At 39.4% G+C, this 26604-nt stretch overlaps 2 protein-coding genes across 2 annotated transcripts; both read left to right on the top strand.

The window, feature by feature from the left end:
• Nucleotides 1–798: 798 nt before the first annotated feature.
• xkr5b (XK related 5b) lies at nt 799–15157 on the top strand. The gene is made up of 13 exons (XM_039794026.1): nt 799–1108; nt 2471–2560; nt 2789–2894; nt 3055–3221; nt 6717–6850; nt 6990–7068; nt 7346–7515; nt 8045–8156; nt 8357–8524; nt 8694–8884; nt 9128–9190; nt 9518–9698; nt 10743–15157. The coding sequence occupies exons 1-13, from the start codon at nt 1000–1002 to the stop codon at nt 11438–11440; spliced, it is 2268 nt and encodes a 755-aa protein (XP_039649960.1). The 5' UTR covers nt 799–999; the 3' UTR covers nt 11441–15157.
• Nucleotides 15158–17386: 2229 nt separating this feature from the next.
• Nucleotides 17387–26324, top strand: ctsba (cathepsin Ba). Its single transcript, XM_039794025.1, has 11 exons — nt 17387–17539; nt 20643–20770; nt 21186–21271; nt 21540–21654; nt 22214–22329; nt 22912–22997; nt 23090–23236; nt 23960–24076; nt 24198–24326; nt 24933–25014; nt 25327–26324. The coding sequence occupies exons 2-10, from the start codon at nt 20648–20650 to the stop codon at nt 25004–25006; spliced, it is 993 nt and encodes a 330-aa protein (XP_039649959.1). The 5' UTR covers nt 17387–17539; nt 20643–20647; the 3' UTR covers nt 25007–25014; nt 25327–26324.
• The last annotated feature ends 280 nt before the right edge of the window (nt 26325–26604 follow it).

The following is a 26604-nucleotide window of genomic DNA, read 5'->3' as shown; positions in this document are numbered from 1 at the left end:
GAAAAGAGCAGAGGCAACAGGGAGAGAGGACAATGAAATTATAACTACTTTCAATTAGATAATTACAATTCAAATGAATGGATGAATAAGTAAATAGAAGAGTGTAATAGCCCAAATTAAAGCAATCTTTTGGTCAAAATAATATTTGTGAAGACTCAGAAACATATATAAAATTATATATTAATAAAAATATGGCACTCATTAATTAAACCTCCAAATGAATCGTCTTGCAACACCATTAACCACATTGTAATCATTAACTTCATCCTCATCAAGGAGAAGCTGAACCTCAGCACTTTTTCTCATCTGTGAACTCCCATATTTCCCTAAAAACGTTTCCTCCTACCCTCTAATGTTCTCAAAGTGACATGTCACATATCCACTAAATAAAATGACTGCTAGGAAATGGGATTGTAGACAAATTAAGTCAGATTTGTGGAAAACTGATGCAATGATTGCTTTAATTCAACATTTCAAACATGGAGTTTTCCTTTGCGCCCAGACTCGAGTTTAAATAGGACTTAGGCCTATATTTTCTATTACTTTAATTAAGTGAGTAAAGTCTTATTATGACCCATTCTGTTCTTATTACACTACATGTAGGTACAAGGCATACCGGCATAAACTAATAAAAAGCCCTGGATATGATTTTTAAGACACTACAAACCAAACTCTGTAACCAGAACACTGTGGTGTGAGTCATAAGCAATTTATATGATATGACCAAGCTGATAATGTTGAATCAACTTAAATGTAGCCTAAAAAAATGAGGCCTAACATCTCTCCGGTGCTTGTCTTGAATTGGTACTCTCTTATCTACTCTACCGGCGCTATCGCTTTAACGGGACGGGCGGTGACGTTATTTGGACGGGTACACGGAGCAGACAGAGCAGCCCACTGCAGCTGGACCGACACCCGCCCGGGACCAGAACAACACCGGCCTACAGACTACCACACTGTTATCACCGTAAACCTGAGAGTTCAGGTTCATAATCCGCCATGAGAGACTACTCAGCGACTCCGAGCCACGGGGGCGCCTGCATGCCGTGCTGCCAAGTTTGCATCTTCGCCTTTACCGCATTCCTCATCGTTGCAGAGAGGACGGCGCGTGAGTCATTTACCTGGGACACGCGCACACACACACTTAAACGTACACGCCCTGCGCACAAATAATAAACTATCACTACCTGTATGTTGATTGATCGTTATGTGGTAGCATGTGCCCACGCTCATCCCTGTTGTGTATTATTTGACTTAATTGGCGTACGCATACATGTGGGTGCATGCGTGCATTTTTGGCCACAGTGACGGATGTAGGCTACAGTGTGTGAGGGCTGCAGCTACTGGAAGAGAGATGCTCGCATATTGTTGTTGAGACAGAGGATTTGGGATGTCATATTGGTCTTTTTTTACAAAGTCTACAATAATCCAACATACAAAGTTGGACATTTGTTTTCACTTCAGCGGCTCTTGTGCGGTCATAAATAATAGAGTCAGAGTCTGCAGTCTGCACGTACCAGTGCGCCTCTTTCCTATTTTAATACACGGCATATGAAATCCCGTGAGCAGCAAAACTGCAGACTCATGCCACAGTTTTCCACAGTTCATATTTTAAACAGCGGTGTGATTTCAGTTTCTAAGAGATCTTTCCTGAATAAAAACAAAGCGCAGCCATGTTGTCATATTTCAGCGCCCTTTTTTTGGAGGTGCATGAATGGACGAGGGGATGGGCGTACCCCACGATGCGGCCTAGTTTGTCGGGACAGCCCGCCTGTTTGGCACTTAAAACGGTTCAGATTACATGTGTGGATGGTGGAAGGCAGAGCTGCAGAGCTCAGCAAAGCCAGTGTGATGTGGAGGAGTCTCTCTTTAAGTGAGGAGAGGAGGTTAGCTCTCTTGTTGTCAATAAACCTTAGATTAGATGCAGGATAGAGGTCATATCAAAATGTGGGGGCACTTACAAAACACAAAATGCTCTATGTTCTGGCACACAGATGAAATGCTGTTGCCCTGATGTAAACACTGCAACATAAACAGCATCATACAAAATACTGCTAATCTGTTATTTACACTTGGTTACACAACTAGATTAGTAATAGTGTAAATAGACAGCTGTTATCTTAGAAATGCTTTATTATAGTGATATTGTGCATGTGATTTATGAAGCTGATGTCTATTGTCCTGCGATTGCGTGTGCAGGCGAAGTTTGTCCAAATATGTATATGTGATTTACCTGTTAATCTGTCTGTTTTTATCATTTAATTACAATTTTCTATAGCATCAGCAGCAGACTCAGCTGACAGCAACAGCTTACATCACAATCACAAATAAAAGAACCACACAAGTGTATCTGACATATTATAAGTATTAACCATTGATGTGATTTTTTTTTATGATTTTGGATTGTAGCAATCCAGTCTGGTCAGTAGACTTAAGCATTTCTTATTTGTTTCCCCCCCTTTTTCCCCAGTGATCTATTGCTTTGTGTACTATCTGTGGGTGGGTCACAACTACTGCTATGCCCATCTTGCTGGCTTCACTGCACTGTTCCTGCTGCCAGGTGAGATAACAGCAACAAAAACAACAACAACAACAACAACAACAACAACAACAACATATCAATCTATATTTACAACAGAAATATTTAAGTGGGGGTCCTCAAGAGAGAATACCGAGAAATGGTAGATTCTTGATCATCGACAAGGAACAGACCGATATAGATAGATGGATGAATAGATAGATAGATAAATAGATTTTATTTATATTGGTTTCATTCTATGTTTTCCAGGTTGGGGGCCTCAGTGGCTCAGTTATCTGTGGTACCTGTCAGATGGACGCATCCGCAGGAAGTCTCTCACCTGGACACACATACTGCACCTGGGTATCTTCAAAAGGTGGACCAACCTTGCGCATGTGCATCTTTATGTGCATTTGATGATGATGATGAGGATGATGATGATGATGTATATGGTGGTAATTCCTTTTTGTCTCTGTTTCTTTCTCTTTCAATCTTTCTCACAATTTGACTCCCCTTCATCCATCTCTGGCCTCCAGACTGTGGGAGTGCATGCGTCTGCAAGACGAGGATGTGTATGGTGAGATCATGCAACAGGCTGATGCATCTGCTTTACGTCTGTTTGAGGCCTTGGTGGTCACGCTCCCTCAGACGCTGCTGCAGACCTATGTGCTCATCTGCACTGACATAGGAATCAAATCTCCAGGTACGCTCCCTTCCGCTTTACAAAGCTTTGTAGAGAGTATCAGCTCATTGTTTAGCTGTCCGGTCCATAATTTTACTGTTTTGGTTCATTTTCACTGCTGCATAGTGTCCCCTGGTGGTCCTCACACCCCATATTAGGATATAGTATTTGTTTGAATAATATCAGCTGTACTTATAGCAATGTGGAATTATACTTATATTCAGCTGTTTTTTTAAATGTTCATAACTGGTACTGTATGGACGTCTGAGCTCAGAGTTCAGATATTCCTATCAGGATTAAAGTCACAGGGACTGGAACTGGACTGCATACCATCTAGTTGAATGTAATATTGAAGGCCTGAGAGAGTCGACTTCTCTAATGGTCTGTATTGTTTTACTGCAGAACAACTCGAGACTTCAAGACAACTGTGCAAATATAATTTTGCCGTGCCAATGATTTTTTTGGCAGGAGCAAGTTGTTCCTCTAGCATAGGCAGATGAAATGTAAAAATATAGTGTTACTCAAACAATGAGGCTCAAATAACTGTTTAGTGTGAAAGGTGTCGTTCGTAGTGACAAAGCTGCTGAAAATGAAAACAGCCTACAACTTAATTGTTTTAGTTTAGTTTCGCTGCTCATAAATGGTAGACAAAGTTAATGACTACCTGATGAACATAGTTCCAGATATTTTCCTCAGGAGTTGGTAGAGACCAAAACAGAACTGGAAGAGAGTGAATATTGCACTTACATTTGTCAGGTGACCAGAAACTGGCTGATTGACTCATAATGAATGTTGCTCTGTGTCTGCTTGATGTGAGCAACTTTTTGCTAACACGTTTGCCATAACAACTTTATAAGGTGATAATATGTCAGATGTTTTCTTTTCATATTGTTTTGCTGCCCGCAAGTGGCCAATCCCCTCCCAAATAGGGATGTAACGGTATGAAAATTTAACCTCACGGTTATAGTGACCAAAATAATCAAATTTTTTCGGTATTATCGCAGTATTTTTAAAAGTGTGTTCAATATGTTCAAAAAGCACTAATAGACTAGCCTGACAAGCCAGACCCACATCAAGATGTTGGGTCTGGGAACTCACCATTGACAGGGCTCAATCCGAGGGGCGGGATAAAACGGTTGTCTTTCAAAACCAGGCAGAGCAATGAAGAAGGTAGTGAAGCTAGTTGATAGATTAAACTTGCCGTATCTGGTCGGCAAAACTCTGAACACGTCTTCCTTTTTTAAGAATGTTTTCAGTGCCGTTCTTTGTTCTTTTCTCAAAGAAAAGATTAACTCCAACTCTTCCAGAAGACCATTGTTCACAGCCACATAGACAGTATATAATGGACCAATCGACCCCGTTGCTCTGGACGGAGACCAGTGAAGGATATTAGATGCACTTTTCCGGTGATGGCCAGCTTTACTGCGCAGCCTCCAACTAAGAGAGACAACGTAAATGTGACGTGAGCGACCTGTCCGAAAGTTGAAAGTCTTCTGGTAGCTGTGCCAAGAGAAATCTCTATCATTCCCAATCTTACAGAGACGGAGAGTGTAGGTATATGTAAGGAGATAACATAGGCACAGGCTAATTATTGATCACTAAAATGCTAGTTAACATTAGTAATTAATCCTAAACAGCTAATTTAAGTCAAAACTGCCTGCAAGCTTATCCTGTACTATACGGTAATTCCTCTACTATGTGACACAATTGTTAGCCTATTTTTACAAAAACGTCTGCTACGGAGCCATAACGTGAGATACAAGGTAATGGAACCTTTTATACATTGTCGTGTTTCTTTAGAAATAAACAACGGACAAATAGAGTCTTTAAATGCTTCAGATGTAAAGTTATTCGCTGTCAAGTGTCGTCAAAATGAATGCTAGTCAGTGGAATGCTAACAGGAGGTAATGGCTTTGTAGCAACAAAATGGCGCCATAGGAGGTTCGAGTTCTGAAGCGAAGCTTACCCCCTTGTTCCCAGCAGCAGCAGCCATAAGCCCCGCCCACCGACTCTATACACGATGTGATTGGCCTGACTAGAGTTTGGTTTTTCCAGCTCGCAGGCCAGCGGAGAGTGCCTAGACCCCCCTGGCTGCAAAATGAATTTGCTGATGCTAGGGTGCGTCTAGATTTCTAGGCTACTGATAGACCTACACAAGCTGAAATAGTTTCAAAAAGTGTAACAGTGTTTATTATATTACAAAAAATATAGGCAATAGGCTTGTAAAAACTATTGAAACTAAACTACTGAAACACCGGCCCGCTGTAGGGTGTCCGGTAAGAACACTGGTACATGTGAAGTTGGATGTGGTTCTGAAATAAAAGCAAATAATAATGCACATTAATCTGACTTACTATAAACATTATTTACCAAAACTAAATATTATAACCACCAGCATATAACAAGAAACAATACTAAGAATTACATTAATTTCTCTGTAATAATTAACATAAATGTAACATATTGCTCAGTAACACTAACTGAGAATAAGCCACATCTATTACAGCACACATATCCATAACGGAGCAAACAGTGTAATACACCTTTAATAGCTAAGCACGTGGCTCCACAGCGCTAGTCTGTTTACTGGCATTGCACTTTGCTAGAAAGTTGCCCTAACACAACCTGAATATCAACACTTGGCTGCACAAGCAATATTAAACAATCTGCACATCTATCAGCTATGCAATAAGAAACACAGCAACAGCAATATTATCAAGGCGATAATATATATCTCTCACTCCAAACAAATTCCATGTCGTAACACGGGCTAAACTCATCCACAACATAGCAGAACACTTATTGAAACGTAGCTTTAACGTTTACACAGATAACGAGGCAGTATAACCCATGACAGTTTAGTAAGCTACAGAATAGTTTTAACTTACCTTCTGGGCTACACACATCACTTCAACAAGTCCGAAAACGGGAAAGGAATGATAAAGAAAAAAAGTCAGTTTACAGCTGCTGTATCTGTCCCCTTCTCCTGTCTGAGCGCGAGTGATTGGCAAAGCGATGTCTCTTGTCACTGATTGGTCAATCATCTCAGGAGAGAGAGCAAGTGTTAGTTAGTTAGTTAGTTAGTTAGTTAGTCTACTATGGCCTTTTTTACAAGTCCTGAGCGCTGTCATCTCCTCCTCCCCCCCATGATTCCAACTTCAAGAAACACACTGTAGGCTACGCAGTGCGGCCGCGCAGCAACTTCAGGAGACTCGGAAGAATTTGGGAACACACAGTTTCCACACCGTGGTAATCCACCGTGATAATAATAATATTTTAAATGAAAACTGTAATTGTTATCGACATTTTTACCGTGGTTTACCGTTACACCGGTAATCGTTACATCCCTACTCCCAAAACAATTAGTGCAGCTTTAACCAATTTCTCTATCATCTATTCCCAGTGTGCATGTGCAGCAGACTTGTATCTCATGAAAAGTACGTGGCCTCTATAGCATTACAATGTATCAAGTATTCACATTTCCTCTCCTCTCTTCCTCCTCCCTCTCTCCTTCAGCCTCGGTATGTTTTGTGGTGTGTTTGTTATCTCTGGCCTGGGCCTTGGTCCTCTACGCCAGAGCCTGTTCACTCATCAGACCAGGACACCTACAAATGACCCCCGCTGCCATTCTCTGTCGACTTCTGTGGAGGGTGGGCATATTTATACAACCGAAAGCCAATATGCACAACATAAACCCTTCATATAACAGTCTCAATTTACATAATGAGTGGCATATTTATATGTGTTTGGCTTTGTTTGTGTGACAGCTATATTTTTCTCTGTCTGCAGGTCAGTATGTTGGGATCTCGATTTGCCATTCTCATGCTCTTCACACGTATCTTCAAACAATGGATCCTGGGAGTCATTGGTAAGTTTGGATGCCCAGGCTTTATCTCCAAGTTCGTATTTTTTTGTGTGGCTTATTTCAAGATATTTAACTATTGTTGGGTGAGTCTTGGTGGGGACACACTTTTATGGTTCATCTCATCTTCTCAGGTTGTCTGAATTAGTGTGTTTATGTATTAAAGTTAAAGGTTGAATATTTAATTGCTGTGTGTGTGTGTGTGTGTGTGTGTGTGTGTGTGTGTGTGTGTGTGTGTGTGTGTGTGTGTGTGTGTGTGTGTGTGTGTGTGTGTGTGTGTCAGGCGTGCACTGGCTGGGTGCAACTTTCTGGATGGTGTCTCAGCAGACCGACATCATACGTTCAACTAGTCGATGGAGACTCTTCAACCTTGTTCTGGGAGCTATTCACATCTTCCTTTTCCTCAATGTGAAGTTTGGTCAATCCAGATACCGCATGGCTGGGTTCTACCTGGTATGTGTGTGTGTGGTCAGTTCATGCCTGTGTGCCAGACTTTTTGAGCAGAGCCATTGACAAAAACAGAAACACCAACACTGAACATTTACGACCCTAAAATGGGAAAAAAAAACACTGTATTGGATAAAACGTCAAATTATGAGGTAAATATGTAAACAGTCTAACCGTTGAATTGCATTGGAGGCCAATCTCTTCTGCAAGGGAATTTGATTGCAGAAAATGTAAATTTGAGAAACTATGAGTCACATTACAGACATTAGTACAGACATAGTTAAGTATGAGCCAATACAAGCACTGAAAACATGTATATTGCATAAAAATGTCCACACCAAATATCTGAGATGCTGGTAATGCACCGGTTGAATCCACGTATTCTTGAACACAATAGTTGAATAACAGTTGGATATACAGTAAGCTGAATAAAAAACTACAATAATAAATGTAAAAGTTAAATGTGAGACAAATATTGATTTCAAATGTGGAAAAAGGTAACCATCTTCCTCTGTTTCTGTTCATTCTTCTTCAGGCCATATTCTTAGAGAACACTTTTCTTCTTCTGGCCTCTTCATGGTTGTTTAGCATGGTGTCCTGGGATACTGTAGGAATCCCAGCTGCAGTTTTCTGTAGCTTCCTCACTGGTGAGACACACAGCTACACTGTATAACAAGACGCACAACTGCAAACACATTCTCTCTTAATTAAAGTCCAACTTTTCCACTCCTGTATGTTAATTTCCTTCTTGTCTTACAAGATCCATAAACGTTTACGCACACGTGCACGCCTCCATTTTAAGTCCTCCCTGTTTATTTTCTATTTACTTGTTCCCCTCTCTCTCCAGGAGTGATAGCGTTGGTGCTGTACTATCGTTTCCTCCACCCTAAGTCCTTTGAGATTTTCCAGAGTATTCGCCACAGGGGGATAGGTGGAGCCTGCACGGAACGTGGATCTACACTGTCATTGGAGGAGAAAGTCACACCCACTTTCCATCGCCATGCAACACTGTCCGGTCTGTTAAAGATCTATCTATCTATCTATCTATCTATCTATCTATCTATCTATCTATCTATCTATCTGTCTGTCTGTCTGTCTGTCTGTCTGTCTGTCTGTCTGTCTGTCTGTCTGTCTGGATGGATGGATAGACAGAATGACTATTGTTGTTACTGTAATCTAATCAGGAGGTGGGACCCTAATGGATCTCCCTATCCAATGGGAGGGCTGGAAACATCACCACTGGCTGCTGATTCGCTTGGCCATGAAGACAGGAGATGTCACTAGGATCTGGTCGTCGTATGGCGAAGGGGGGCTGGCCGGACTGATGGGTCTGTCTGAAGAAGTTCACTCTCCTGATGAACCTCATGTCCGTCGGGTCTGTTGCATTCCTGTTGTTGAATGTCCTGTATAAAAGAGCTATTGGTTTTAGTAGAGAGATTTCCTCCTGATCTTTTTACAGTAAAAAAGTATGAATTTCATTGCAATTAGTTTCAGTGGAGAGATTGAATGTTTGCTTCCTAATCATGTACTTCCTGGCATGCAGCCTTATGTGTGATGTATTTTACATTTATATTACATGAAAAGGTTATATATTCTTATCTGTGCTGTTTTTTGTCAGGTTCCACTTGTTCAGCCTCAGATTTCTCAACCAGCTCCACCACAGGTGACCCAGGCTCCACAGGCAAGATCTTTGTTTAATATATCCTTCATAACCCATAATATAAACAAAGTAGATTTATACTGAAAGCCTTTATGTGTAGGATTTGAACATGGAGACGGATAAGCTGTAAACAACACATACATTTTCTATGTTTGGCACATTTTTCTACAAACAAAAATGTATGCCATTAGACTATTACAATGCTATTATAATCACCTAAAAGTTGTACACAGTGGCTTTAAGAACCTTGTTCATGTGTAAAATGAATGCTCAGTCACCATGTTGGCTACTAATACTTTCAGTTAGTCTGTCTGCAGTCTGAGGCTAAGCTGTCCGTCTCGTCCCCAGGTGAGAGAGGCGGTCCAGCCATCAAAGCCTGCTCCCTCCAGTGCAATAGCCCGACCAGTGAGAAAAGCTCCACCCACAACAATCCAGGATATGAAAAGGTTTCCAGAGATCATCCCGGTCCAAGAGGTCATTTTTGAAGAGACTGCAGAAGAAGAGTCCAGCGCTCCACCATCAGAAAAAGGTTGGATGCCTAAATAAACACTAAAACCTGCTGGTGCACACACCCAAAAACACACAATCAGTGACCACAGAAAAGGTTTGTTACAATGTCAATACGACAGATTGTGTGTCCACAAATGCTGACTGTCTTATTGCAGACCAGCAAAGAGTATATTAATTAATTATTTCCCAATTTTATCTACTAAGGGAGATAACATAGAGTGAACATTTTTGATAAGGTGTTCCACTGCATTCATTGTTGATCTTTGACCTGGCTTTGTTTGAATACCCAGACAGCACAACTTGCTTTTCTGGTATCTATGATTGATCTATGAATTGTCTGTAATAGCATTCATCTGATGAATGTGAGTCCAATATCCACTCTCTTTCACCAATATCTGTCTCTTTAGCTGCTAAATGCTCCACTACATTCACTAGCTGATTGCTAACTGTGTCGTTTCTGCTGTGTGTACAGTGGGCTTTAGGAGCTTTTTCAATGAAAACAGCTGCCCGCTGCAGCTGAAAATGACTCTATGAGAGCGATGAGAGTGAAACAAAACAGTAAAGTTGTGGACCAGACAGATAAACAATGAGCTGAAAGAACTGTAAAGCTCTGTAGAGCTGTGAGGAACTGCAGAGTCAGGTGATAATCTTCTGTGGGCTCATTATTATCAGCACTACCTTTCACAAAGTATTCATGATCCTTTGTTAATGTAAAAATATTGATAGCCACTTGAAGTTTGGAAATTTGAGATATTTATTCACATGCAAAGTAAGTGTAGTACAACAACTATGCACTTTCTAGTCACTGAGTGCACACTCACACACACACACAAACACACACACACACACACACACGCTCACAAGCACACACACACACACACACACACACACACACTTTTGTGGTAAGCATTCAAACACATGTATTTTTGTCCTTTTTATTTTTGAATGTTATAATACAAATCATTTGTAGTCACTGTACCTCAAGTATGTTATTACCTGTAGGAGATGTTTATTGTTTTAAACACGTTTTAGCGTTTAATTCAATGTGATTTCATTTTCAAAGGTGATGAGGAGTTTCAGAGTGCTGCTTACGGCTCACCAACACCTTCATCTCCGTGGCAACCAGGCAGCCTCGGCCACATCGACAGCAACGCCGCGTCCCTGACCGAAGCCTCGTCCTCCGTAGGTTCCCTGGACATCAAGACTCCCGGTTGGTCACCTGAGCGACGCTCCCCTCTCCTGATTAGTTCCCCGGAGAAAAAACCATCGCTCCCCGGAGAGTCCAGCACCACACTGTACTTCAGCGCGGATGCACAGTCTCCCTCCAGTGGGAGCTATCTTGGCTGGGGCTCCGAGTTGTCGCCCATCTCTACCTACAGAAGTCCCTACCGGATCAGGGAGGCTCGTTTTATCACATCCACCCCACGCCTGGAACCTCGAGCTGAAAGTCCGTCCCCTGTTATTGTCATCCCTGCTACTCCTGGTACAACACCAGGCCCCACCCCAGGTGGAACCCCTGGTGCGTCGACCCCTACTGCATCAACACCTGGAGCTTCAACACCTGTTGCTTCAACTCCTGGAGCTTCAACACCTGTTGCTTCAACTCCTGGTGCTTCAACACCTGTTGCTTCAACTCCTGGTGCTTCAACTCCTGGTGCTACCACGTCCTCTACTGCAATCATTCCACTCACTCCAGTCATCTCCCACCACGCTCGCAAACAGATGGTCCAGTTTGTGGGCAGTAGAGAGAGAATGGTGTAAGTAGGATGGGGAGGGGGAGGGGGGGTAAAGGGGAATAACAACTGGGTGGGCAGTGATGGATTTTTTAGTTTAGCAGTTAAGGATTAACAAATTCATGCATTAACTAACTTGGGGAGTTAAGAGTCCTTTTTAGCTCAGTTCATTTGAATCAGTCATGGAAGGATATACAATAATTAGTATTTATTCGTTTCCCCTGACATCCAGATACAACTGTTTGCAGAACATTAGGATGCATAGATAGCACACTTGCCAACCGCGGGGACATTGGCTCAATTCTTACAGTAATAGTGGCTCCTCTGGCCATGCTGTATGTTCCAATTAACACATTAAGCAGTGTTTATGGGAGGGAAGTCAGTGATGGACCAGGCCCTTGTTGCTGCACTAGCAACTCCTGGTTGGTTGGAGTGCCTGCAGGGAGGAGGGTGGGATAGTATGAACCTCATTGCATGCTACTGTGAAAAGGGCGATAGGGAAGCATCTGGCAAATTCATGTGTATGAGGCGAGGAACATGGTTCTCTGCTTCCTACTGAGGAGTTATTTTTTCAGTTCTTTAAAACCATTTGATGAACAAAATTCACTATTTACAGAAGATTGCATCTGTTACTCATCAAAAGAAAACACAGATGCAAATTCACAGGTGCTAATGAATGTGAGGCATCACTTTCATTTATTTAAGATGGTTATTTTTTTATCATTGGAAACTAACCACAGAAAACCAAATGCAGTTAAGGCCTATTCAGGCAGTGGAGTCAGCTGAGATTACCGCCGGTGTAATTTAGGAGCAAACTAATTGTTAAAATGATCACAATTATGATGTTATTGGAATTATGAGCTGTGATGAAATCATAAAGCAATCATCTGAATCAAGGCTAACCTACTTAAATGGAAGTTGGATCTTATTGTAAAAATAAATTAAACTAGTTTACAAACACCAATCATGCTGAATCTCTTGTACTCGCCAATACTAGTCAGTTTTTTTTTTACATTGGTGAGTCTGATACAATGAAACCAATGATGTGTTATGAAATATATCAATAATGTAGACTTTATGCAAATCCAAGCAAACTTTCAAAGGTGTTATTATGCTTGCAAATGCTTCTTATTCTTTTTTACTAAACCTATAGATGATGTTGAACAACCCGTCCAGTTTTCAGGAAGCCACTCATTCATCCAGTCAGTTACTCACTGTGTGTGTACAGTACATTAAATTACACATTACTGACACGTACAAAGAAACAGAACTCCTTTTACAATCAGTAAAATAGTCAAATCTGTTCATTGATGTCTTTATGTTCTTGAAACATAATCTGATAAGCAATTGACAAAAGGCAAAGGTTTGAGGGAAAATCATTTTATAAATGATATGCTTTTTTTCCTAATATTTTTATAATTTTAACTGCAATAATTTCAGTCTGCACTTTACAGCAGAAAAGGTACAGCTAAAGTAGCATGATATTCTAGACTACACTAAGAAAATACGTCAAAGGGAAATTAAGCAGTATAGAATATTAAAGGACTATTAGATGATGTTTCTATTGTTACATGCATTTCATTTTTGTCTAATTATCCTTTTTAAATGTGTTTGTCTTGTTTTTGTCTATTGTAATGATCATATATTTGATATCAAAACAAATCTTTTATGTGTTTGTTATGGCTTTGTTTATGCAGAAATGCTTTAAATATCTAAATAAATACACAAGTAAACAAACAATGTTTACATAATTTAGACAATTTCCCCAATTGGCCATTTCAAAGAAATTAAACCGGTCATTTTAGTGACAAAGAAAATAAAGTACAACACACACACACACACACACACACACAATTTCTGCAGGACAAAATTAATAAGTGTGTGTTCTAACAGAGGAAGTAACTCTTACGAACACCCCTGACAATCACATTGTTTTGATTTTGAATTGAATGAAAGAAGGGTACGAATGATGATAAGATACAATGTATGATAAACAATAATGAACTGCGGTAGCAGCAGTTCTGTGTACTGTTGCTTTGGCAACATACCTGTATGCGCTGGGATGGAAGTTCACTACTCTTCTCTACTTTTTTTTTTGACTAGCATTACATTTATAAACTTGTGCCCCAAAAATTCTATTTTAATATCCTGAGTGATTTATTCTTCTTCACCGCCTACGTATTGATTGGTTTTACTGCATTTTTGCTACTCTAATTATGAGCATTATTTTTGAATGTTGGCATCCATTTACTCACGATGGTTTTATTGAAGAGCACACAGAAAGTAAGCTGTTGTCGGCACGTGTAGAAACTGTACTTTTACTTCCTGAAGAGCAAAATGTTGTTTGATAAAAAAAAATCAGTTTTGTATTAAACAAAGAAACAACTTCCTCAGATGCAGACGATCCATCTCAGCTATAACGTATTTTCTTTTGAAGCCCACTATACTCACAAATATGCATTGTCCTTCCGCCTATCCTTCAGTTGAACCTCCTACCTCAGTAAAACTGAATTTCCAAGTGACAAACTGGTTTTTATTATCTTTTTTTTGTTGCAATGACAACATGTATTGCTCACTGTATGACTGAACATACCTTTGTTTAACTGTATAAATCATTTTTGATAATGTAGCTACCAGGAGGGAAACAAGGCATAGAAATGTTGCATAAAGGTAAATCCTGGATATAATGTGCTGCTATGAGATTCAAGTTTGTCCAATGCTAGTATTATACAATGTTATGAATATTATTTATTTCAATTTGTGAAGTGTGATCAGTCTTCCATGTATATCTGCCTTCTATTTTTCGGTTTTTCTTTTACTATGCTATATTACTGTATTTTACTTTCTTCCTTTTAAACATATAATAACTATAAAGTAAGCTCTATATATGTACTGAGCAGTTACATGTTTGGCGATGAAACATTTCAGCACTTTGAGAATATAATTTGGGGTTTATGGAACAAAGTACAGAGAAAAACATGCTTTATCAACTATTATCCATATACCTGCTGATAGATAAAGGAGTCACTGCATGTTACTTGTTCATCCAGGGAATTGTATATATTCCTTTAGAGAAATAAAGCACTCACTGTAACTACACACACACACACACACACACACACACATTACAGTAGTTAACACACATGCTAGAATGTATGTGTACGCAAGAGCAATAAGCCAGCTAATGAAATGTATCTTAGTGCACTAATTAAAAAATATCCACGCACACGCTTTAGACTGCAACAATGCCTTGGCTTGATCATCATGAATCAGCGCTTTTGCCTTGTAGAGAGGCAGCTTCCGCTGCCATGCTTGTCTTAATGTTTTGTATTGCTTTATACTACAACAATATGCTTTGCTTTGTGTGCCTGATGTGTATGATAATATTTGCTTGTGTTTCTAATTTGTCTCATTTTGTAATTTTTTTTTTTATTTCCTTCTTTTATATTCGATCACATTTACTTTTAGGAAATGTTTTACAGCCACGGTGCAGTATTTCAAGGTTTTGTGCTGAAGTTTCACATGTGAAATTGTTTAGAGACAGTATTGTTTCCATTGACAGACTGAAATTAGTTTACTGATTGAGTGTAATGTCACTTAGTCACTAGACAGCCTCCATTTACCAACATGCATCACCTCATCTCGTCAAGGATTTCCACAGAGCAGCTGTGGTCATTGGTAGTGAGTCATTAACTGTGCTATATTGTTGTGACAAAATAAAGTCATTAGTCATGATCAAAGCTCAGAGTGCTGTGTTGTATTGATTGTATTGATAATACTTGATTGGATTAAACTAATAGCTAGGGTTAGCTAGCGGCTATCTAACGTTGACATTAGCTAGCCCTAGGTAAATTGTAAACCAACAATAAAAAATTAAGAACCATTGTTAATCACAAAGCTAAACATATTAAAAGGTTGCTTTATAACTATGTGCTGTACTGTATATTTCAGTATTACAAGCAAAGTACATTCCCCAGGCACATTCATACAAACCAATTACTGCAGTGAACCAACAGTGAAATAATAGTTTCATTGAATTGAAAGAAGAGACAGATGTTTGCTGGTTTGCCTGGGTAAATAAGAAAGTGTTGTTGATCACTCATGCTTTACTTTAAAAGAAGGATCTGCTCATATGAGACTTGCTTTGTAAAACAATGATTAATGTTGGTGTGCTTTGCTTACAGTGTTTTCCCCATCTCATCATTTAGAAAGTCAGATGACAGACTGATAAAAGGAAGAGAAAGCAAAGTCAATCAGCAGGTTTTCTGTGGTCAGTGATCCACAGCACAATACGGCTTAAACGGCGAAAAAATCCTTGTCGCCAGCACTTAGAAATCACAAGTTACTTCTAAAAAAAATGTAATTAGAAATGAAGGTCAGTCCTCAGCATTATGGCTCATGTCACTGAATAATCTCTTCAGACATGTTCAACTTTATGTCAGAGATATCACTAGAACACCCGTTGGGCTTGAGTTGTGTCGAGGTATTGGAGAGACATTATAGTCCAGAAATAAAAATGAAGTACTTTTTTTACCTACAATAGAATATTATCCATAACTAAAATGGGATGATGGCCGTTTCTCGCTAATATAAAGGTATCAGTAATCTTTAGTAGAACGGTGATGTGCAGATTTCTCAAATTCCATTTCAATTTTGTTGTAGACTGTCATTACTAAACAGGCCTACTGGTCTCAGAACCAGGGGCCCAAGGGGTCACTGAAGTCAATGGCTCTGTTTGGAGTGACCGTTACCATTTTTCTGATCACGCTATTTTGCTGCTGATCATATATATATATATATATATATTCAACATTTTCTCCCAAAACACAACTGGTAGAAAAATAGGGAGGACTTTTATGCGTCTGTCCCTGCAGGTTTGCTGCAACAATTACATTTAATTTTTACAATTTTGATTGCATCAATCTTACTTGAGAATTGATGTGGCCCTGATTATGATGAGAGTAAGAAGAAAGACAAAGCAGCAATACAGACTGCTGTGAAGCAATCAGATCACAATTGTTCTGTGGAGTGTATCCTGTTATTTGTTATCTACCGGCTTTGACCCTTGTGAGTTGACTCTGAAAGCAGTTACCAGCGCTTGGAGAACAAACTGACACGAAGCAGCGTTCAATCCAACAATGTTCTAAACGTTTAATAAAACACAAGAGTAAATATTGTAAGTAACATATTGCTCCAGTCATTTTGATGACGTAAGAGTTGATAGATGAGAAAGGGGCACCAGAGGAAAGGAGGATGGTTCAAGGTTTGGTTCACACAGAGAAATCGTGCCAGGGGGTTAAACAGGCGATACAAATTATGAGACAAGAAAGCGAGGTCCAGAGTTTTAACAGAATGGATGTAACAGATTTCACAACAAAGACAACAGACTTTGATATGAATTAATGAAATACACTACAATACATACATTTCAATGATGATAATATAAAAAAAACTATAATACTATTGAGGAACAAGTAAATAATAAAAACAGATACTTATACAGATAATTGCAGGATTGTCATTCAAAATAAATATTTAAAGATTGTTTTCAATAGATCTCACAGATTATATTCAAGCATTGAGGGTAAAGTGGTGAATTTCAGAGAAGGTCAGTTTGAGCACCACCTAGCGGTCGGATTAAAGGAGTGCAGATCTACTGCGCCCCACTCTATGGTCCCACTGCACCAAACTCTCTCGTCGTTAAAGTGTGTTTACTGGTTACCGGTTGGATCCAGAATCAGATGTGTGTCTGTAAAGAAAACATTACTGATCCCACAAACCAAAGACACCCACAGATCGGAACCAAAAAGCAAGAGTGTGTGTGTGTGTGTGTGTGTGTGTGTGTGTGTGTGTGTGTGTGTGTGTGTGTGTGTGTGTGTGTGTGTGTGTGTGTGTGTGTGTGTGTGTGTGTGTGTGTGTGTGTGTGTTACGTTACCGATCACATGAGCTGCATTCATGTGACCGCCGGGTTCACGTGGTTCCTAAGCGATATAAAGAGAAGAGGCGGACCATTTCATTTCACATACTTAATAATCACAGAGTTTCTGTTTATAGTGACAGACAAGTACATGAAAAAGGGGGACCTGAAGATCTGAAGTTCACACTACAGCTGACATACAAGCTACAGGTAAATTATGTTTTTGTTGTTGTTGCTTTGTCCTATGCTCCTCAGCTTAGCTAGTTTCCGGTTATTAGACGTTACAGATTGTTTACACACGGTGAGTTAGCAGATAACAGCTAACCTAGCTAAATCCGTTACACTTTACATAAACTAGTGGAGAACACATTAAACGGTATGTTCAATTAATATTTTTGGACTGACTAATTTAATACAAAAACCAGTTAAATTCCAGTATGTTCTCATGGCTTTAAATGGTGTTGTTTTTGACTCCCTGGCCCATTTAGGCCTATGGTCAGATCAGATCAGAGGAGGTGATAAGATATGGGGTTGTCCAAACACACGGTGTACCTCATGAATTAATGATTAGTGAAATCTGTCAGCACCTCCAAATAAAGAAAGAAAGAAAAGAACTTGACACCCGAAGTTAAAATAAATATGATACATAATACTGAACCGTCAGGCACATTTATACAACAGGGAAATGGAAAGTGAAACTAGGTTTTTATGAGAGCTGGAGGCAGCTAAACTGCCCTCTGCTTCAACCGTACTGTTCATATTTACAGTCAATGGCTTCACCTAGACAAAAGCGAGGGGCTGAGACTTGTTTTACACAGTTATAAACATGTCTGTGATACAGCAGAGGATCAGAGCGGGGGGGGGGGGCTAAGTAAAGCTGAATAAACTGAAATAGATTGACCTTTTGTGTAAAATGACCATAGACAACTACAACACAATTTCCAGCCTAAAAGGAGAAGTGAATGAAAAGTGAAGTTTGCGCATTTGGAACCATAAGCCAACTGACACGATCCCTTTTTTAAAATATTGAGTAAATCCAGCATTGGACTTCCTTCCTGTCAGTAGACCATCAGCTTTTTGACCGGGAACAAGGAAATGAGTTGTATCCGTCCACAGAATAACTGAGAACACCCTTCACCATTTGCCATTATAGTAAAGTATTACAGATTTACAGTCTGTGTTGCCTTTTTAATCTATATGTGCAAGTAAGATGAAAGATATGTGTGTAACTTTTCATGTTTTAAGAAATGCTGTACAGTAGCTTGACACTACAGTACTTCCAGGTCTTGTGCTCGAGACCTAAAGATGAATTTTATAGCATGAGAAGGAACATTACTGATCATTGCGTTGTTTTTTTTTTTTTTTTTTTTAACCCTGATTCCTGTAGTTTTGACCTCCAAACGAGGTCAAAGTCTTTCTTTTCAGAGGTAGCCATACTAATACTGATCAGCATTGTCCTGTTCATATCCTCCAGCTGAACGCAACCTAAAGCTGTAGGACTTATAATGTGAAGATCATTTATAAAGGAGGTGGTGAGGAACTTAAATGTGTTGTCTCTTTGGCGCTGACTCATCCATGTCTTGATTTTATATCTCCCACAAGGGGAATGATTTTACAACCCCTTGGCCTTTAAAAATCAGTTGGTTAGTCATCAAGCTAAAAAGCGGGGTTGTTTTTATCTCAAATAGTTAGATATTTTGGAGATGCAAGAGTACTGCCAAAGGAAGGCCTCAGTTATTGTAACCTTTGTGAGCCTTGCTATGATAACTGTGTTGAAAACGTATTGATGTGAGACTGATTAGTTTCAGGCACGTCAGCAGGCTGAAGGTTCACTTCCCCAAATTGGATCCAAATCATTGTTTCAGCTACAAGATGGTGTGTGTGTGTGTGGTTAAACAATGCTCTAAAAACGTAACAAACTTGTCTTGTTTGGATTTTTCTTGTGGCCCAGTCATCTGATATCCAACCGGTTTCACTGGAATTCATATTTTCTCTGTCACAGACGTGGGGTGTTTTCAGTAGATTCTCTTCTGCTTTCTCCGTAAAACATGCCTAAACAGGTGTGCTGATTTTAACAGACAACTAACAAGACAGGCTCTTGTTCTCTAGAGAAAATCTATGTGGCAGTGTGCCAATGAAAGCACTGAGGGTCTTATAAGTAATTAAGCTCCCATACAAGCGCATGTAAAATTTTGTTCGGCAACACGCACTGCAAACGTTGTTTGCTAATCTTGCTCGTAACACGCAGGTTGATAAAATACAATACAATCTCTGAATGCTAAAAAAAAAAAAAGTCAACATGTTCTGTGTCTTTTTTTTGTTTGTCTAAAGGCTTTTGTTCTCCACTCCTGCTGTTTGGGTCTTAATACGTCAGCCGTTGTCCTTTTTTATAAGGGTTTGAAGCTGCATGTTAGTTAATCTCATGTTTATAAAGAAGCACGGTGTCTGCACTGCTATTGATTTTGCTAGACTTTGAGCATCCTGTTTATCCTGAGCACACTCCATGCCTCTATTAAATAGGATACATTAGTATCACTAAGGGGTCTTTGTCTGGGGCTGATATCAACTCTTACCCATGCATTTTCCCTCTAATAATAATGTGGTCCCATGGCTACCATTTGATTTCAAACTCAGACCATTTGGGGCTTGCGCTCGCTTGTGGGGGCGTTGCTTTTTAAATGGGAACTGAAACCCAGTCTGTCTCGGTAGCAAAAGTCTTGAGTGTAAATCGTGGAAATGTTTATTGTACATGTGTGCCTGCTGATGCAGCGTGTTTAACCACTTTAAAGCTCTCTGATGTGCATGACTGAGGAGAAGAGGGTTTCCCCGTGCTTCTATGTACATTGTGTTTGCATGTTCCACTCGTAGCCGCAACCAGAGTGACGATATCTAGTCAGCTGTGAATTTTGTTATCAGCCTAGTTTCAGGAGTGTATGCAAGTGTGTTAAAGCATATCATTACGTTGTCTCAGGCTTTTATTTTTATTTAATAATTAAAAAAAAAAATGGACATTGTCAACAATTTTCCAAAACTGCTCCATTATCCTACTGATATAGCCTCTTTCACTGTTTTTTTTTCTGTTTTCAGTAGGTTTTTCTGACCTAGAATACTTTTTTTTTTTTTTAATATATTTATTTATTTATTTTTATGTAAAGTCTTCTTGTAGCTTTCTTTTCTAGAATTGTTATTCATTCAGTCTTAGTAAGGTTTAATGATTGAATCAGAATTTATACAATAAAATTACCATGGCTCCAAGTACAATTTCTAATGTGAATAATGAATAAACATGTCCTCTTCATTTTGTATTTTTCAGGCAAAATGTGGCGTGCCGCCTTTCTCTTATTGGCTGCCAGCTTGTCAGTGAGCCTGGCCAGACCCCGCCTCCAACCACTGTCCAGTGAGATGGTCAACTACATCAATAAGATCAACACTACCTGGAAGGTGTGTTTTTATTTTCAGGATTCAAGATTTTTTTATTTGCCATTTGTGCATACACCAAACAGTCTAGGCACATTGGAATTCTTGGGCATGCTCTTTGAGTCAAATAAAAAGAGTAAAGGGCAAAGAAAAGCACACTGACTAAAATAGAAAAAGAGTATACAAGGTAAATGTATAAAAATAAAGTAAGACAAAGAACTTAGATACTATACAAAAAAGTGCAATACTGTAACGTGTGTGTGTGTGTGTGTGTGTGTGTGTGTGTGTGTGTGTGTGTGTGTGTGTGTGTGTGTGTGTGTGTGTGTGTGTGTGTGTGTGTGTGTGTGTGTGTGTGTGTGTGTGTGTGTGTGTGTGTGTGTGTGTGTGTGTGTGTGTGTGTTATAGTTCTATTTGGCTAAATCTCCTTCCACTCCTGCAGGCTGGTCACAACTTCCATAATGTCGACTACAGTTATGTCAGGAGACTCTGCGGTACGATGCTGAAGGGGCCTAAACTGCCAGTCATGTGAGTCTCATTGGGAAACACAGGAAAGGAACATATTAGTATTCCATTATGCTTACATATAACTATTAGTATAGTATTTGCTGTGTTGTACACTAATCATACATACATGTACATTTGTACAAAAACAAGCAGTGTCATGGACCAGAACTCTGTACCCCTCCTGCCCAATATAAAATAGGAAAAGTAAATAAAGTTTGCTTACACTGTAGTCATAAGTTGTGGTAGCGCACAGTAATACTTGACTCTATAACACTGTTTCCCTCTGCAGGGTTCAGTATGCTGGAGACCTGAAGCTGCCTAAGAACTTTGACTCCAGAGAGCAGTGGCCCAACTGTCCCACTCTGAAGGAGATCCGAGACCAGGGCTCCTGTGGATCCTGCTGGGTAAGATAAAATCTCACTGCTCAAAAGATGTGCCCATGTTTAACCTGGGGTTGAGGTTGAGTTGTGTGTGTGTGTGTGTGTGTGTGTGTGTGTGTTGTTGTTGGTTTTTTTTTATTTTTTTTTTTTTAAAACCCTTGTGTTGACTTTGGTTCAAATTGACCCATTTTAAAATTTTTGTTTTATATCAGAAAATATGGGACGTAGAAATAAGTGCTGAAAATGTGTAGAAGAAAAATTTAACAATTGAAAACGTTGGAAAACGCAAAAACAAACTGAAAAAAAGGCATCAAACACGTCGAGGGGGGGGAAAAAAAGAAGTGTTTTTCAAGGTTGATGGGAAGACAACACAAGGGTTAAGTAACATATTATCCAGAGGATTTTGTTTATGACTTCGATTTGTGGTTGGTAATGTGTTGAGACACACAAACCCCTATGCTAAATTGTTGACATTCACTTTTACAACTGATATTGTAAGTCATTTTTATTTACACTGTTTACAGCCCCAAATCACCAATAGTATTTGTATGTCTGTGACATGTGTTGGTTGTTCTGCCCACAGGCTTTTGGCGCTGCAGAGGCCATCTCTGACCGTGTGTGTATCCACAGCAATGCCAAGGTTAGCGTGGAGATCTCCTCAGAGGATCTGCTGACCTGCTGCGACAGCTGTGGCATGGGGTGAGAGGCAGTAATGTGTGAAAAGTTTCACTACTATTTGTCTTCAAATGTCCCCAGTAGATGCTTGCAGTGACCTACAGTATATTGACCATTAATCCAGAGCTCAGTAGCAAACCACATGGTGTGGAATTTGAATTACTGGGCATTTAATGGGAGAATGAATTAACTCAATAAAGGCTCTCCAGTGAATGATCTGATAAGAAGATAGAAGTCCAAAATTGTATAGGAATGCATTTACTTTCTCTTTCATTCATTCATTCATTCATGACTCTGTTTCTAGAGCCACAGCAACCACTAGCCTCAATGCAACCTTGCATAAAGATGATTCTACTGAGATCCACACAATGATGTATACATATTTTAAAGTGAGCACCGTTAATAAATCAGTTCTTGGTATCCGCAAATCCTGTAGGAATAGGTAGGTTTCCTAATCTCCATTTGGTTAGGGGAAGGTTGTGTTGGTGCTTCCCTGATATTGTACATTTGGAGTTTGAGCCAGGGAGTACATAGTGGTTGTCTGTAAAAGTGGATGGTTTTTTTTTATTTTTTTTATTTTATTTTATTTTTTTTTACTCTCTTTAGATGTAATGGTGGCTACCCTTCATCTGCCTGGGACTTCTGGACCAAAGCAGGGCTGGTCTCTGGAGGTCTCTATGACTCCCACATTGGTGAGTTTTGTGTACGAGACTCCCCACAGTGGTACACAATTGTGGTGTCTACAATTCTGATATTTGTGTCCTTGCTCTTTTTGTGTCTACAGGTTGTCGGCCCTACACCATCCCCCCCTGTGAACACCACGTGAATGGCAGCAGACCCGCCTGCTCTGGGGAGGGTGGAGACACACCCAAGTGCACCCAGAAGTGTGAAGCTGGATACACACCTGGCTACAAAGCGGACAAGCACTTTGGTAAGAAAGAAAATGCTTCCATAAATAAGGGAGGGATGCAAGTTAATCATGCCAACATTGGTTCTGTGATTTATTTATTTATTTTTCTAGGAAACCCGTTTCTCACTTTAGTTGATTATATTATATTTGACTGTAATATTTTGTGATTTGATGTTGCTCTGTTGATAAATGCAGTATAAAAAACAAAATGGAAAGTTTTTGAATAATAAACGGACTCGGTTGAAGCATGATTTATTATGTTGAAATATATATAACCCCATACATAAATGTTTTTGAATTAATCAATTAATTTCATTGGCAATTCTACTCAACTATATATTTTTTTTTTAATGGGTATCATTAAATATAAAATCAGTTTACATGATATTGTTATTAATCTATCCCTAACGGGTATTCATTTACACTGACATGAATGGTATTAGATCTTTGATAAGGACAACAGAACCAGTTAATCTATGTATCCAGTCATGCCCCATTAGTCTTGTATATCTCGTAATCTCTTGTATGTGCCACAAGCTGTATATTTATGACGTAAAATGGGCCTAACCCTCATGTTGGTGAACAAAGCCACACACACACACACACACACACACACACACACACACACACACACACACACACACACACACACACACACACACACACACACACACACACACACACACACACACACACACACACACAAAGACCGAGCACAGGATCCTAACTCAAAGTTTGTTGCAGGTAAAACTTCTTACAGCGTGCTGTCAGATGTGGAGCAGATTCAGAGTGAGATATACAAGAATGGCCCAGTAGAGGGAGCCTTCATCGTCTATGAAGACTTTGTGCAGTACAAGTCCGGTAAGAACATGATCACCATTTAATGTGCCAAAAACTCACGGCCACAAAGTACTTGTACGCTCACAACCTGTTGAGCACAGGGTAAATGCTGATTGCAGATTTGCCTTGCCCATATGTCCAGGTGTGTATCAGCACGTGTCTGGGTCTGCTGTGGGTGGCCATGCCATCAAGATCCTGGGCTGGGGAGAGGAGAATGGTGTTCCCTACTGGCTCTGTGCCAACTCCTGGAACACTGACTGGGGTGATAACGGTGAGCAGACACACACACACACACACACACACACACACACACACACACACACACACACACACACACACACACACACACACACACACACACACACACACACACACACTTCACGTGATCGTCCCTCTGGATTATAAACTGTGGCCCTCCTATTTACATGTATGAAAGGAAGGGAATTTTAGAAACCATTTAGTATAATACAGTCTAATGCCCCAACTGCAGCATCAACTGAACACATTATTGAATCCACCTCCTGAAAGTTTCACACAACTTTTCATTCCCATCCTAAACTTAGAGGCCCATGTACATTTAGCTGATACTATTTTTGCATAGTGGTACAGTATTGCTACATTTAAGTAACATGATATGAATATTTGTCTGCAATTGTATAATGCGTTGCTATGTAAAACTCCTTGTACTGTATATACCTGGCAGCCCTTCTGAATATGAGACACAAATGCACACACCATATGTCCATATGTTATCACACTTAAGATGGGGAGATGTTTTATACTTACAAACATGCAATTCATGGTGTTGTGTCAAAGCTTTTCTTTTTTTTTTTTTTTTTTTTTTATTTATGTAAACTGGTCTGTTTCTGGTCTTCAGGATTCTTTAAGTTCCTGCGTGGATCGGATCACTGTGGTATTGAGTCTGAGGTTGTGGCGGGGATTCCCAAATAAATTCTATGGTAAGACAACATGTAATGGCAATATATTGTACTGTCCTCAAACAAACCTGTGTTTACTGTTTACCTTTACAGTACAACTCTGCCATTTTGTTGCAACCTCCCTAATTTAATGTCATAAACCAAACTGGAGTGCATGGATTTATATTTGTGCGCAAGCCTCATAGCTCTAAATTGACCGACCCTGTACCACCCCAGTAGCTCCCATTTCAAGTCTGAGAGGCTATTGTCTTTGTGAAATCCTCCAACAAAGGTTATGGATATGACTTGAAGTATGTGCATTACTGACTCTTATGTTTGTTTTTTCTCTTGCAGGTTTTGAGCCAAGATGTCCATTACATATTCAATAGGGGACGGCCCACTCAACTTGCCTGCTCTAGAAAGAACTCGTTTAACAGCTTTTAGACCTTTTTAGTTAAGGCCCACTGATCACCTTGCACACATGGCATGTGGTTGTTGTTTTTTTTAAAGCACACTGGAAAAAACTCCTTTAGGTGGATTAGCAGATGTATCACTGTTTTTTTTAACTGAATGTTTTTTGGGACTGAGCTGTTGTAAGGTCTTGTTCCTTCACCTCCTTAAGGCAAGGTCAATCAAAAAATGTGCACGGGAGGAAATCGTTTTTTAAGATTCATATGAGCATTTCATTTGATCTCAGGTGATTCGAAGCAGACTGTCACTGTTGTAGAATTTCATTTTTTTTATTTTTTTTTTCCCCTGTTGTCCCTATTCTGCACAAGTGTGGAGCATCTCAAGACTCTGCCCAATGCAGCAGAGGTCTGTTTTTGAATGTTTTTAATTTTTAATGATCACAGCTTTCATATTTGATATTTTTATTCAACATTACTTCTCTGTGCCACAAATGCCACTCCATAATGTTAGGTACTCATTGTGATTGGTGCCTGTTACCGTTTTTATTTTTTTTATTTTTAGATGGTGGATATTGGAATGTTTTTATTTTCTACCTGTGTTGATCAAAATATTGGCACATGAAGTGTTATGTTCTGAATTAAATAAAACAATATTTGGTTCCCAATATGGTGTTGTTACTCTTGAATATCTTGCTGGCATTTGAAATAAATCTTTTTCTGATGGTTTGCACGCCTGATGGAATTGACTCGCAGAAAAATTAAAATTACCAAGAAAATGTGGGCCGAGATACGATTGATGAATGGATAAGTAGATGTGAGTCAAAACTAATCTGATGGTAGTTGATAAATGTTGTAGGTGTCTGCTGTTTCTGACATTTAATCAGACTGTTAATATACTTTTAATCCAAAAAGGTGTAATAAAAAGAATCTGATATACAATAATGGGTGGTAGTTTTGTGACACATTCATTCTGAAGCACATATATATTTTACGTCGCTGTTTCTGACTTTTAATCAGACTGTTAATATGCTTTAAATCCTAAAAGGTGTAATAAAAAGAATCTGATTTACAGTAATTGGTGGTAGTTTTGTGACAAACATTCATTCTGAAGCACACTTTTTTTTTTTTTTTTTTTTATGTGAGCATGACCAACTAAAAACATAGTATCTACTTTCTGGGCCAACTGCACTGATAATGGGAAACAAAGCTGCACATTATAGTA

Source organism: Perca fluviatilis, chromosome 3, assembly GCF_010015445.1.
Source record: "Perca fluviatilis chromosome 3, GENO_Pfluv_1.0, whole genome shotgun sequence".
In the NCBI taxonomy this organism is placed as follows: domain Eukaryota; kingdom Metazoa; phylum Chordata; class Actinopteri; order Perciformes; family Percidae; genus Perca; species Perca fluviatilis.
Note: the sequence above shows the minus strand (reverse complement) of the source record. Positions and strands in the feature narration are given on the sequence as shown.

Coding starts and splice junctions, on each gene's coding strand:
- ctsba (XM_039794025.1), top strand. CDS start 20,648: ATGTGGCGTGCCGCCTTTCTCTTATTGGCTGCCAGCTTGTCAGTGAGC. Junction 20,771..21,185: donor AGATCAACACTACCTGGAAG/GTGTGTTTTTAT, acceptor CCACTCCTGCAG/GCTGGTCACAACTTCCATAA. Junction 24,327..24,932: donor CACTGACTGGGGTGATAACG/GTGAGCAGACAC, acceptor TCTGGTCTTCAG/GATTCTTTAAGTTCCTGCGT.
- xkr5b (XM_039794026.1), top strand. CDS start 1,000: ATGAGAGACTACTCAGCGACTCCGAGCCACGGGGGCGCCTGCATGCCG. Junction 7,516..8,044: donor GCATGGCTGGGTTCTACCTG/GTATGTGTGTGT, acceptor ATTCTTCTTCAG/GCCATATTCTTAGAGAACAC. Junction 8,157..8,356: donor TTTCTGTAGCTTCCTCACTG/GTGAGACACACA, acceptor CTCTCTCTCCAG/GAGTGATAGCGTTGGTGCTG.